The sequence below is a fragment of the Sebastes fasciatus genome, chromosome 21 (genome assembly GCF_043250625.1).
Source record: "Sebastes fasciatus isolate fSebFas1 chromosome 21, fSebFas1.pri, whole genome shotgun sequence".
NCBI classification, from domain to species: domain Eukaryota; kingdom Metazoa; phylum Chordata; class Actinopteri; order Perciformes; family Sebastidae; genus Sebastes; species Sebastes fasciatus.
The window spans coordinates 22,774,205-22,788,900 of record NC_133815.1 but is presented as its reverse complement, the minus strand read 5'-3'; the positions used below and the strand labels follow the sequence as shown (position 1 = coordinate 22,788,900).

The 14,696-nt window shown below is 40.9% G+C and overlaps 2 protein-coding genes across 5 annotated transcripts in view; one reads left to right on the top strand and one right to left on the bottom strand.

Annotated features, from left to right (window-relative positions):
• Positions 1 to 6,184, top strand: part of adarb2 (adenosine deaminase RNA specific B2 (inactive)) — a 225,697-nt gene extending 219,513 nt beyond the window's left edge. The window contains exon 10 of the mRNA XM_074622661.1: positions 2,199 to 6,184. Coding sequence (XP_074478762.1) covers positions 2,199 to 2,375 — 177 coding nt within the window. The 3' untranslated portion in view covers positions 2,376 to 6,184. The remainder of the gene's footprint in view (positions 1 to 2,198) is intronic.
• Positions 6,185 to 13,797: 7,613 nt separating this feature from the next.
• LOC141760035 (WD repeat-containing protein 37-like) overlaps positions 13,798 to 14,696 on the bottom strand; it is a 23,887-nt gene continuing 22,988 nt past the window's right edge. For all 4 annotated transcript variants that reach the window (XM_074622668.1, XM_074622670.1, XM_074622669.1 and 1 more), the window contains one exon: positions 13,798 to 14,664. In XM_074622668.1, the coding sequence (XP_074478769.1) occupies positions 14,533 to 14,664 (132 nt within the window). In that variant the 3' untranslated portion in view covers positions 13,798 to 14,532. The remainder of the gene's footprint in view (positions 14,665 to 14,696) is intronic.

Below are 14,696 nucleotides of genomic sequence, written 5' to 3'. Positions count from 1 at the left end.
TTAATTGCAAATTCATCAATTTTTTTTGTCTGTTCAAAATGTAGCTCAAAGGGAAATTTGTTTAATATTTAATACTCTTACCAACATTAGAGTGGGCAAATATGATTGCTTTATGCAAATGTATGTATACATTTATTATTGTTAATCAATTAACAACACAAAACAATGACAAATATTGTCCAGAAACCCTCACAGGTACTGCATTTAGCATAGAAAATATGCTCAAATCATAACATGGCAAACTGCAGCCCAACAGGCAACAACAGCTGTCAGTGTGTCAGTTTACACACTAGCCCCAAACTGCATGTGATTATCATAAAGTGGGCATGTCTGTAAAGGGGAGACTCGTGGGTACCCATAGAACCCATTTTCATTCACATATCTTGAGGTCAGAGGTCAAGAGACCCCTTTGAAAATGGCAATGCCATTTTTTCCTTGTCAAAATGTAGTGCAAGTTTGGAGTGTTATTTAGCCTCCTTGAAATGGTATGAAATGGTTGGTACCAATGGATTCCTTAGGTTTTCTACTTTCTGTTTGCTACAACCAACAAATTGCAAGTTGCGTTAAAACGTTATTAACGTTATTATCGCGTTAACTTTGACAACCCGAATTTAGAGTCATCTGCTATACCAAACTTACAATATTTCTCAGAAACAAAGTTGTTGTTTTTTGTATTTTTGGGGGGCATTTTTGCTTTTATTAGATAGTGGAAGACGGTTGAAAGGTGACAGGAGATACAACAAAAGTTGCAGGCCAGGCTCGAACCTGAGATGTTGGTTAACCCCAAAACTACCCCAGAAACAAAGCTGAGATAATTAAAATGCTGGCCATAACACAGTGTTAAATTATCCAAGTTCCTGTGTTTATATTGAGGACATCATTACAAGAAATGGGAATTCCCAGTGGTAAAAATACTGACAGAACCAGTGCTCCCGCTCACTCTATAGGCTACAGGTGTAACATTAATGATAGCTCTGTTCCATTTAATAATACCAGCATGCACAATACAAAGGGCACTGGCACAATGCAAAACAGCCATTATTAATATTATTAATTACACCGTGCTTTGCTTGTTACAACTTGTAGAAATATCTGCTGTGAAAATGTCCCACTAATTTAAATGTTAATTAAAAAACACCTTCCACAGTGTATCTTTTACTTGCTGGAAACAAATATAATGATGTACTATTTAATTAATCTGAGCCGGAACAATGGTCACATTTTCATATGAATAAATGTCCGTTTCACCCGCTTCACTCTGCTCTACTCGCACCTCCTGAAAATACTCCTCTGCTGGAAAGCAAGAGACTCAGCTGTTGTCAGAAACAACACGCAATCCTTTGCCATCAGGAATCACATGCACACAGTGACACAGAGACATTAACTGGAGAGATGCATTGCCAACAGCCACTCAGTTAAAAAGCACATGTATTAAAATGAGAGTCGCAGGTGAGCGCTCTGTGGAGGACGTGTGGAATTTCCTTTTTTGCCATAGATAAATTTGTCGGCCCGGCAACATCTGCTCTCTATGTGGCTTATCAAAAACTGGTAGCTGGGATCTTTAACGTCAGCACGCAGACCCGCTGCACTTTCATTTCCATTCTGAAACTTTATGTAACAGACAGTGCCTGCGTCGCCAAATGGCGGCCGTTAAAGCATAATGACTATGAAACCATAATTATTTGGAGAAGTACTCGAGGAGGCCCCCACCCTAAGTGCTCCCTGTGCGCCGTATATAAGGGCCACGCAAGAGCAGTCGCACTAATCTCCAAAAGAAACTTTTGCTCTCTTGCTCTCTCTCTCTCTCTCTCTCTCTCTCTCTACTTGTCTCTCCGCCGATCTTCATTGTTTCCCCTCGCGACAATAGGAATGCACAAAAAGCACAGAGAATGTTCAATTGCTTGTGAAATTTAAATGGGGAGATTACACAGCTGTTGAAGCCCCCCCTCACCACCACCACCACCCAACCCCACCCAAATGCATTTGTGCCGGCTCATTCGTTTTGTTTTGCTCGCTCCTCTTCTTCTCTCTCCCCCCTTCATGAAACCTTTAGCCTCTCTGCCCCGACTTTATTCCCCTCTTCTTTGTTTTCCCTTCCTATCTTCACGTCTGTCTCTCTGTGTCGCTTTTATCTGACTCCCAATTGCTCTCCCTGTCTTTCCTCTTCTCTTTCTCCCTTGCTCGCCCGCCCTCTTCAGTCGGGGATCCAAGTGTCCGGCTCGGCGGACCGCCAGCTCATGTACTGCGAGGCCAAGATGGCGGCACGTCCTTACCAGACAGTGAAGCAGCAGTGGTTCAGATCTCTGCAGGAAACGGGCCTCGGCACCTGGGTCAAGAAACCGCCCGAGCAGGAACAGTTCCTGTTGTCGGTCTGAGGAAGTGTGTGTGTGTGTGTGAGTGAGTGTGACACAGAGAGTGTGTTTGTTTAACCTTTATTTTTTTAGGGTAAGATGACTCTTTACCAACATCCTGCTTCACACCTTCATACCTGGACGTTTCCCAGTGCAACCTCTAAACTCAAGGCTATCACCACCGCCTGTCATTCTGGATGTGCCGCCCATCCACCCAACAGAAATTCAACAAGAGGAAGGTCAACTGGACGGGCTGAAAAGAAAACGGACATAAAAAGACGGACCCTTTCTTTGACTCGCCCTTCTTTAAACACACATTTAAGCAAACACACACCTAAATACCCCCCTCTCCGGCTGTCAAGGAAGGGTGGGGTAACCTTGAGCGGAATGAAAGGCAGCCGCTATCTTGTCATCAGCTATTTCCGGGCCCCAAGGCTCCCGCTGAGGAGCCGAGCCACGGGGGAGAGAGACAGAGAAAGAGAAAAAAAGAGAGAGAGAGAGAGGTCCACGTCCAATTACCGGCCCTGTCAGGGTGACGGGTGATAGAGGAAGAGGAAGGGAAGAGCGAGAAAAAGAGAAGGACACATCATTGCTTCAGCCCGCCTCACCGTCGCTCTCTCATTTCTATCTTCTCTGACTCACCCTTTGACTCCTGGCTTCCTCCTCCTTTTGTCTCCATCCCTCCCTCCTTGCCCTCTTTCCATTTTCTTCCGTCCTCCACCTATTTCCCCTCACCTCCTCTTTGTCACTCTTTCCTCTTTGCTCGCGTCTACCCCTCCGCCCCTCCACCCCTCCTCTCTGCCTTTCAAGCTCGGTGGAGGTTAACACGACATGACGACAGGTTAATACACCCTCTTTCTTTTTTTCTCCCGTCCTCACCCCACTGCGTGGAAGAATCGAGGTACATAAACGCAGCCATTACAGCTTGCCTAAGTCCAGGTGGAGGTGATGATGGAGGAAGGGGGAGTGGTTTTCTGTTTTTTCCCTCTCTTTCATACTAATATCGGTTCCTTTCTCTTCCTGTCTTTTGACCCGGTTGGCCTCAGTTTTCAGCCTGCTGTGGCCGGTTTAAGTCTGAATAGAAGCTTGTCGCCACCAATAAGAGCGACTTTCGGTCGTGACTCATTAGCGAGGCCTCGTTGACCTGATCGACTTGTGCTTTCTCTCTGTGGTCATGACCGCCCAAACCCCTTCACTGTCAGCGCTGTGTCCGACTTGAGGGATTTTTTATTTTGAAACACCATTTTCCACAAACACAACCCTCATGTATGAATTACAGATTAAAAATCAGCGAGGTGAACATCCCTGATCACTACCATGTACATTTGTACCTCACACTATTTTTATGTCTCTGCACATTTCACGATGTAAACATACACACACACGTGTGTGTTTTTTTTATGCAGCTAAGTGTTGATATTCATAGTGATCATGACTGTGTTGTTCTGTCATTGCTGTATTCTCTCTTCAAGGATTTTAGACATCGGACAATGGAAGTAGTGAGAGTGACATCTAGTGGTGCGTTTCTGTTGTTGTTCTCCCGTCCTGCTCCTACTGAGCCCCTGTTCTGGCAGCATTATGTGCTCCAGTGAGGATACAGTACCAAACCAAATTATCAGTTGTCTTACTAATTTCATAGGTCTTTAATAGGTCTAGGATATTGGCCAGTATTGCTGAGTAGTAGTGTAGTAGTATTGCACAGTTATGCATCTGCAGAGCTGTGTTTGTTTTATGAAAGTTTTAAAGCCCCTGAACACTTATATTTGGTTATATTTCTCTATAGCATTACATATTTGTGACTTAATAAGCAAAAGTTAAAATTCTGGAAAAAAAACACTTTTAAAACACATTTATTGAGAGTTTAAAGGACCAATATATAATAAATTTACTGTAAAAATTCATAAAATTACCATGATATGTCATCAGAGATTAAGGAAACATGCTAAATTGAAATACTGGCTTCTCCGACAACAATGCTACAGCCCGTATGTTCTCCTTTGACATTTACGTTACGGTCCGAAACGTCTGTTTTTGTTTTGGCCGGTGTGATCCCGTCCACTGTCCGTTTCAACACACCGTTGCCGCATATGAGACAAATTGGCACGCAAACAGTCTTCTGTAGCCGTGGAAGCAAGTTAACGAACTGAATCAACAGAGATAACTTTAACGTTAGATTCTACCCCACCTGAAAAACCTCAGCACATCTCGGCAACAAGTATTTGAGACACACAGCCGGTGAAGTGATTCCGACTACTGCTGCTGGCCAGAGGCTAACAGGGTCTTGTCTAGAAGGTAACCCTCAAATTGCGAAAAATGTGCGCTGCTCTCAGTCACACCAGAGGAGCAGACGGACAGCTTTAATGTTTTGAATTTGGACTATGCTTGCCGGGGTAGTCAGCGTTACCGGTGTTACACAGTGGTCGGGCATACACCGATTATCGTTGATCGATGATCGTTTTGCTTTTTTTTATAGAAATAAAACCCATTTCGTTCATTTTTGGCGTATCAGAACCGTGTTATCAATACATAGTCGGACACTACAAACTGAAAGGGAATGTGTCTGCTCCGTACAGAGTCTCAGCACAGAGCAGCAAGAGTCAGACACACACACGGGACGAGAGAGAGTTGACAGACAAGACGATGGCGGAGGAATTTGGCGTCAAAGGGAAAAGCAAAAGCACCTATTTGGCGATACTTGACTTAAACCCAATGCTATTAGGGAACCATACCGTTAATGAGGTTAATGAGGTGGTCACAGCCGGTGTGAGTGGCGCAGCGGCTCCAGGTGGAAACCTGCAGCCTCGTAGCGAAAGCTCTACCGGAGCGGCCAGGCACGCAGCCATCCGATGGTAAAGATCAAAGTTAGCGCTCTACATATAATATATTGAGCACCGTCTTTTCTTGTAAAATGTCCGGTGTTATCGGTGTGACATCCCTAATTTGGACTGCTGTTATCCATTTTAAACACTAGCTGTCAGTGCTACATATTGCTCCTTTAATACTCAAAAACTCAGCTAATCTGCTTCATCACGGCTATGTGGGCGTGCTCTGTTGAGATATGATTATGACCAAACAACCTACCAGCTGTGATCTGATTGAAATGTTGCCAAATCCTGATTGGTTCACTGAAGCACGTGACGTTACCTTTTTCTAAACGAAGTCCCACCCGCTTTAAACCAGTGAGAAAAATAACCGGAAGTGTTGTTTCTGTAAGGCCTCTGTTCTTGTAAGACGTCATTACTCACAGTTGGTAACCCAGCCTTGGCATGTGGCAGCTTTAATTAAGAAACACTGGAAGTCAGTTTTCAGGAAGTCATATTGTCTGATTCTTTGTTTACACATTAAGATCAGATTTTGTGTAAATCATGTCTCTGTGTATCAGAACAGAGGTTTAGTGTTTGTTTTTCACCAACATGTGTTGCAGATGTTTATTGTTTGAGTGGTCATCATCAGCCTACACTCCATAACTTCAGACTTGACATGGTTTGTCGACACAGGTAACAACATTCCACATTGATTCACCCCATGTTTCGTAGTGGCTGTATTAGCCATGAAAACAGATTTGCAGATTTATTTTGAGAGACACTAAAATACTAAAATATAAGGCATGTCTGAATGGCAATATTGTATCTAAGAGTGTACATATGTATAAAAGATGTTGACAAAGATGTGAGAGAGATCCTAAAATGTCTAATTATCATGTAAATTAAAGTATATGAAGAATTGCTGCTAAGGTCTGTAAATTGCACTTCAGTAACAAATAAAAAGTGAATGTTTGTACTGTATATGTGAATAAAACCACAAAATCTTGTAATTTTACCTTGTTTTGATAGTTTTTTTGATTAATCAGATTTTAATGTCGGAGCATTAAATGTATAATATTAAATGTGTCTCATTACAAATACACAAAAATCAAATAATGAGCACTTGATATTGGGTCATTTCCACCTGTCTATAGCCCTCAGGAGTATCCAGACAAATATTAAAGAGGCCTCCCTCCCCCTGTCTCTCCCAGGGGAAATCCATGGGGAAATGGTTATCTCTATTTGGCTCGGTGGCAGGTGTCACACAGACCAGCCACCAAATTAGCCTGGAGGAAGAATGAAGCGAGGAAGAGGGGGAGAGGAGAGGAGGGGATCGAGGTATGCCTCCTCAGCAGCATCCGCCCTTCCCCCTTAAGGCCATGGAGTCGACTGTGTGCTCTACAATAAACATCATAATTGACAATTTGCTCCAGTGGCTGGTCACGGCCAGCCAGGTATAATCTAATGGACGAGGACAGAGAGGTAAATCCACAGAATATTCTCTCTCCCAGTGTCATGCTGTTTCTCAATGAAATCTAAGAGCCTAACACACACACAAATATGACACTATTTCAACATGTAGGCTTAGACCAACAGTACTTACACAGGGATCATACCAACATTTTGTAATGATCCAGCATCTTCAATATTCTAAGACATTTTGAAAATTATCCAAAAATGCTCCAGGCTTTGACACCAACTGGCCTTCCTCAGGGTGCCAAAGACAGTAAACATTGCAGCATATGGTTAAAAGTAACCAGGTATATTTACTCAAGTAGGCTATTGTACTTCAGTACAAATATGAGCTGAAATGTTTTCAACTCATAGACTAGGTCTTTTTGGCGATCCATTTTTGCATATTTTTTTTTTTATCCGTCCGAGAGAACGACGCCATATGTGATCAATTCAATGTCCAGTGTGTAGGATCTGGCAATATCTGGCGGTGAGGTGAGGAGATTGCAACCAATTAAAACCTCTCCGTGTGCCAAGCGTGTTGGAGAGCTGTGGTGGCCGACGTGAAAATGCGATTTGCCCTCTCTAGAGCTATTTGGAGCAGAGTCAGTGCGTAGAGGGTTTGTGTTTGTACGTGGGAAGTGAGTGGTGAATCGGTTTCTGACATACAAGCATTGCAAGAGAGAACAATTCCCCGATATCAATTGACATTGGCAACCACACTACATTAAATGAATAGCCTGAGTGCACACTAGATGTCAGTATTAGAGCACAAATTGCAACCTGTTGAGTTCTGAGTAGATTTTCCTGTTTAAAACTCCACTTTTGTGTTTAGAAAGAAATACTTACATTTTTTTTCTTTCTTTTCTGTCCTGTGCCGTAGGCACCCCGATGTCAAGCATGCACCTGCATGGAGTTGGGAGAATCTGTGTAAGTTTCTGGAGGCCATTATTTGCTCTCCTCAGCCACCAGAGCTCAAAATACCGGCAGAAATCGACCCACCCCGAACAAATGGATTTTCCCACAACTAGATGTATTGTTCAATCAGTGTTCGATATTCTTGTGACATATTACACACACACACACACACACACGATCGAGGTTCATTGTTTGTTTTACTGTTTACTGTATCATTTCACCCACCCGCAACCCATCCACTACTAATCAGATATGTTAACATTGATCACACGAGGATGTAGAGAGACCGGAAGTGTGCGGGGGCTGGGTAACAGTGTCCTGTACACAGCTAGTTCATCTGCACAGTGTGCTGCTAAACTGTTAGCTGCTCGGCTGTCGGGCTCACAGCAGCGGTAGCCTAGCTAACAACAGAAAGCCAGAAAGGTAAGGCATATGTACATCATATTATCTCTAGTATTGTACTTCGCTATGATTCAAATTGCATCCATTAGACTTAAAACAAAAGGCACGTAACATGAAAAAGTCCTGATAAACTGTGTAAGAAAGGAACAGAAGAAAGGAGATATCAGCAGCTGAAGCTGCAGGTGTGTCAGGGCGTGGGCGGCGGTGAGCACTTGACACACCCATGATGTTCCTGACCTGAAACAAGGCCTGTTGAAAGAGGCTGGGTCATATTTTTGGGGTGCAACACATGCGCAGTAAAATCTCATAGTATAGTATGTCTAAAAAAAAGTCATTGTGTCGTACGTTGAAAAAAACATCATAGTATAGTATGTCGAAAAAAACATCATAGTATAGTATGTCGAAAAAAGTAAAAATAAAATCATGGTAAAGCATGTCGAAAAAGTCATACTATAGCATGTCGAAAAAAACGTCATAGTATAGCATGTCGAAAAAAGTAAAAAAAAAAAGTCATAGTATAGTATGATGAAAAACGTCATAGTATAGCATGTCGAAAAAACGTCATAGTATAGTATGTCGAAAAAAATTAAAACAAACACAAGGCAGTAGGCACTTGTTTGGAAAAACACTTACCCTCGTGGGCTGTTGCTCCAAGCTTTCAAACCAGAACCAACATGGCGGCTTGTTTGGAGACTTTCTTCTCTTAAAAAATGTAATACTTCCCCAAAATGTGTTTCTGAAAACATTTTTTGCAAGAAATAAGCCATGCAGTTGCAAAATTTGTCTTTATTTTAGATCTACAATGTTTAGTTTAAAAGTTTCTAGGGAGCTTCAAGAGGCAGCGAGTTAGGCAGGATGTCCCTGATTTGCACAAAGTAGCCTGGACTCCATAGTCAGGGTATAGCATGTCGAAAAAAACGTCATAGTATAGCATGTCGAAAAAAACGTCATAGTATAGTATGTCAAAAAAAGTAAAAAAAAAAGTCATAGTATAACATGTTGAAAAAAACATAGTATAGCACGTCGAAAAAAACGTCATAGTATAGCATGTCGACAAAAAACGCCATAGCATAGCATGTCGAAAAAAACGTCATAGCATAGCATGTCGAAAAAAACGTCATAGTATAGTATGTCAAAAAAATAAAAAAGTCATAGTATAATATATAAAAAAAAAACGTCATAGCATGTCGAAAAAAACGTCATAGTATAGTATGTCAAAAAAATAAAAAAGTCATAGTATAATATATAAAAAAAAAACGTCATAGTATAGCACGTCGAAAAAAGTCATAGTATAATATGTCGAGAAAAGTAAAAAAAAGTCATTGTATTGTATGTCGAAAAAATACAACAAAGTCATAGTATAATATGATGAAAAAAAGTCATAATATAGTATGTCAAAAAAATAAAAAAGGCACACTAAAGTATGTCGAAAAAAAGTCATAGCATAGTATATTGAAAAAAAGTCATAGTATAGTATGTCGAAAAAATACAAAAAAGTCACAATATATGACGAAAGAAAGTCATAGTATTGTATGTCAAAAAATGTAAAAGTCATAGTATATTATGTTGAAAAAAAGTCATAGTCTAGTATGTCAAAAAATAAAAAAATTCAGTCATGACTACAGTCATGTAACCAGCAGAACTGCCGTGCGTAATTGTGGCTTGGCAGCGCGAACCATCACTCCAGACTGCAGTGGGGTGCGTTGTGACTATGTATATACTTATCTTGTGCGCACAAATTAACTAAAACGTGGGAACGTTTTAACTAAATTGAGGCCACAAAGTATTATCTTGTGTGAACAAATTTGCACCAGGTGTAAGCTAGAGCCCTATATCTTGAAAAACCTACCATGCATATTTAACCCACTTTGAAAGTTAGAAAGCAGATGTGTGAGAAATAACTCTTTACATGCCAACTGTACGCAACACTACAGTTTAAAGCTCATGGTTTCCCTTTCTTTAACACTAGACTTCATTATTCCAAGCTACCAGACTTGCATCCAGATGAATAAAGTGTGATTTTCAAAATTATAAATGTCTTATTGAACTGAATAAAAGGGTGAGAGGGGTGTGTGTTAAATAAGATGAAAGAGACAGGAGTGACTGGGAAAGGAAATCACACATTTTATTGGAAAGCGTCAGAGAGCACGTACTCCTCACAATAAAGTATGTAAAGTAGATCACATAATGAAGTTTGAGGTGAATATGATTCGCTACAATGAAGCGAAGCCTATCCACTTTTTTACCCCCCCTACAATCTGGCACGCAATAATTTAATTTATCAATCCAAAATCATATTTCCTCCGAGTTGGAATTCATATGTGGGGCGCCAAATCGGACTTTCCTTTCTACCTGCAGATTAAAATGACATTGATATCAGTGGGCGCGTGATTGAGTTCCCTGAATGGAACAAGAATAAAAATCCTATCTGCATGGTGCAGTGGAACACAATTAGTTATTTAACAAGCATTTGGAAAAGTGCATTGATGCTCAGATGGATAAGGCTAATACACCATTTTTAATGCAATGGTAAGGCATTTCAATACGTGTTTTACATCTTTAGGTTCACGCTACTTCAAAATCCATCCTGACTGAAGTCTGAAGTCAACTTTGGGGTAAGTTATGCACACCTATATACACTGAGCTACATCTACACCAGTCACACAAGTACATAAAGTCATTTTATGGGGTTTACAGCACTGAAATAAGTTAAACATTTGAAGATCAAAAACTACAGTATGACTTCATGTTTAGGGATATTGCACAAGTGTAAAAAATAAAGACTTTTCTGGATTCCGGTCAAGCCCAGATCTAGTTCTTAAACTGAGATTCAGTCAGGGCTGCACAATTAATCCAATATTAATCGCAATCACCATTTTGGTTTCCCACAATTAAATGAACACGATCGCCGTGATATTGACGTTTATAATACGTGCTGTGCTCATAGAAAACTCTGCTGCATAAATCAAGCGCTTCATAAACTAACAGACCCAGAAGGTTTTCATCAGTCTCATGTGCAAATATATCCGTTTTTTGCTGGTCAGATACATGTGCAGCCGCCACATGAAGGTTTTACGTCGGCATAGTCAGTAATGTCACACAACACGTCGTCGGTGTGGAAGTTCTTCAGTAAGCGAAGAAGACAAAAAGCTGTAATTTGTCACGCCCGCTTGTCCAAAATAAGTTGTGGAGGAACAAATTTAAAACAACCAACAAGTAGTCATAAACCTAATCGTTTTAGAACGTAACCGCCGGGAAACAATCAGAAAATAACGTTTTCTTTCTCTGATTTATTGCTTTTGTTTTCACTGCGGTCCCTCTCTCCGTTCACTCTATAGCTTGCTTGACCACCACGGATCCCTCTCTCTCCCTCGCTCGTTGATCCGACGAGGAGGAGCTAACTTTGAATGCCGACAACGGTTACGTATTATACCTTTTAAGAACAACTAACTTAATCAGACTCTCCCTATATTGTAATTTATTCCCATGATGCCGCTTAGTGATCAGTGACAGCAGCGGAGTTACATGCTACACGGCGCCGTTATGGTGCGTTAAAGCACTACTCAGTAAACTCAAGGCCTATTGAAGGAGGCCGGGACATGGGCGGGCACGGGTCTTGGGGTATAACACATGCATAGTGTAACTGGAGTTGCGGTCGTGCGTTGCGATTGGCTCAATTTCGGACAGTGCTGACCAGATTTTACGGCGCATGTGTTGTATCCCAAAGATGTGACGCGTTGATGACGCATGACCCAGCCTCTTTCAATAGGCCTCGAGTAAACCGAGGACAGGGCGATGGTAGATTTATAACGCTGTCATGATGCTTTCAAATTTAATCTTGTAAAATTGAGTTTTTGGCAAATAACTGCAGTTGTTTGAAGGAGATGTTTTCACAGCACTATAAAGCAGGTAATAGAGAAGGAATTATGAACTGTTTAACGTCCTAACACAACCTCTAAGCAGCTTCTAAAATACAATTAGAACTAATAATTCAAGATTTTTTTTATTAATAAAAATTAAATAATTTGTATTTTTATGCAAATAACCAATATACATGACAATAACAAAGTAAAAGGACAACATTTAGAATTTTTGACGGTTTTAATTTAGCACAACATTGAAGTGAAAGCAGCGCTCTGTTTATTTAAATGTGAATTTGCAATCAAAATATTTTGTTCCTAAAATCTATGAATAATCGTGATAAATAATTGTGATCTCAATGTAGAGCAAAAATAATCGTGATAAGTATTTTGGCCATAATCGTGCAGCCCTAGATTCAGTGTGTATTTCAACTCATATTCACTGATTTCCAAGACAGAAATGGGCTTCACTCTGAGCACCGGAAACATAAAGGAGTTGGGTTATTGCTTCTGAATTTGTATAAAGAGTGCTTCTCACAGACTTAACAGCGCCATCTACAACAAAAGGTCCAAGAGGTCATACAAGGCTAAGGGTTCAATGCAAAGTGTAAACACTATAACTTCATATTGACAGGCTTTTACTCAAGCACAGAAGTGACCAGTAAGCAACAAGTTGGGGATGACACATTACGGCAACACGGACTGAAGAGGATGGGTCTGTATTTCACTGACACCGAGCAAATATGGGCGCATCTTATGGCTAAAAGTAGTATCACATAAACCTGCAACATATAGGGAACACTAGATTATGATTATGTTGAACACATCCCATTCACAGACCTACAAAAGATTTGTGAACGACAGAAGTGCCGTCATTTTCCCATTATTGCTATGCTCTTGACACTTTGCAGTCTAACGGAGAGGCAGACTAGAGCAATACATTAAAAATTAAAATCCTACTGTAAACATGGAACAAGGCAGAGTTACAGTATCTTTTGTAATATTGACCACAAAATATGGAAATATGGAGGCTGGCTGTGAATTGAAAGCATCAAAGGTAATAGGCAAGTACTCACATCTTAAATCAATGAAAACCTTCACAGGACAGCAGATCCTGAAACATTTTAAGACAACTGAATGACCCAGCAGCCTGCATGCTGCACAGGTAATCTGGCCGGCCTGAATATTGTATGTTTTGTTCCATGATAACAAATATTTCAAGTCCGACTAAAAAGGATAAAAACATTTCACAGAACCACGCTACCTCTGCCAAACTCCACCCTCAATAAGGTAGATAACTGTAAGACACTAAATCCATGAAATAGCAACAACCTGCAACACAGGTCACTTAATCAGGCCACGACATAATATATACACACCTTCTTTATATCATATTCTACAAACTCTCTTGGCCGTATAATTGTTTTATCACATCTTTACAAGTAACATTTGCAAACTGAGATTATCTACATGCAAGAGCAACCATTCAGCAGTAACTAAACAACAGTGATGTGAACAGCAGCCTATGACTGTGGAGTCAAATATATACTTTTATACTTTAAAACAGAAAAATAGGCTAGGAACGAAAGAATCAGCCTAGCCGTGTCACAATTCACAACGCATGCTAAATAAGTAAAAGGGTCAAATGCAGGAGATCAGTTCTGTGGCCTCTCACACACCAGAGGCCTGGACTACGAAGCAGGATTTGGAGTTAGCGAGGTGACTTCAGGGTTAATCCTGGGTTTTCCGTCCTACGACGGTGGTTCACTTCTTACCGGGGTAGATCGCCATGGTAATTTATGCTGAACATATAACCTGCTCTGGAGCATGTTATGTTCGAGATTAGAGGTCAATTTATGAAAGCACCGCCTACTAAATTAAACACATATCCAGGCTAAAAGCAGGCTAAACTGACAAATACAGGAAGGACAGCTGGCTGTATGCTGTGAGTGCTTACCGCTTTGTATTATGTTTTTGTTTTTTTGACTTGCTCTCAAGTCCGTTTGACACCGCCGCAGTCGGAGCTGAGAGAAGGCTGAAATAGTCCTACACGCCACATTGTTGTTAAATGACGTAATGAAGTGTGGTGTATTCATCCATTATACTCTGAAAGCTTTTTATAATATCTAGATGACTATATCTGACTTTTGAGTATTCTGTTAAATTAATTATAAGTGTGTTAATTTAATCATTCACACATCGGCAATTTTTTCTTTTGCAAGCTGTCCTTCCTGCATTTGGCAGCTTCAACTGTGTTACTCTTAGCCTGGATTATGTGTTTAATTTATTCGTATTTGTCAAATACTATAGTTTGCTCTTCCTTTGATTGAGAAACCCCAGGCTGATTTACCGAGTTGATAACCAGCGCCGTAGGACCGCATAGCGGGATCATGTTTGGTAGGGTTAGTTAAGCCAGGTAACGAAAAGATAGCCTGGGTATGTTGAACTTGCTTCGTAGTACAGGCCTCTGGACTTTAAAACGCTTAAACCATGTCAGTCATTTAACACGTGGAGATGTTCTGCAGGTTTCAACTGTAACAATAAATGACAGAGTAATTCATCTGGGGAATATGCTCTTATCAAATCAACCTTAATGGCTACATCCTCAAAAGTAACATGACAACTAAAATGCTTCACTGGGTAACCACTTTAAACATACTAGCGTGTGCGAGGCCACAGATTACAGTGTTTATGTGTACCGTCTCCTACTTAACTGTGTTTCTGTGTGTGTGTGTGTGTGCGTCATCACTTCTCCTGCAGCAGGGCAGGGATGTTGATGTTCCAGCCGATGGCCTGTCGATCGAAGCCGCAGGTGAACAGGTTGCACGACTGGTTCTCTTCATTCCACGCCGTACAACACACCATTCGCCTGTGACCCTGCACACACAAACAAACACGTTTAAAAGTTT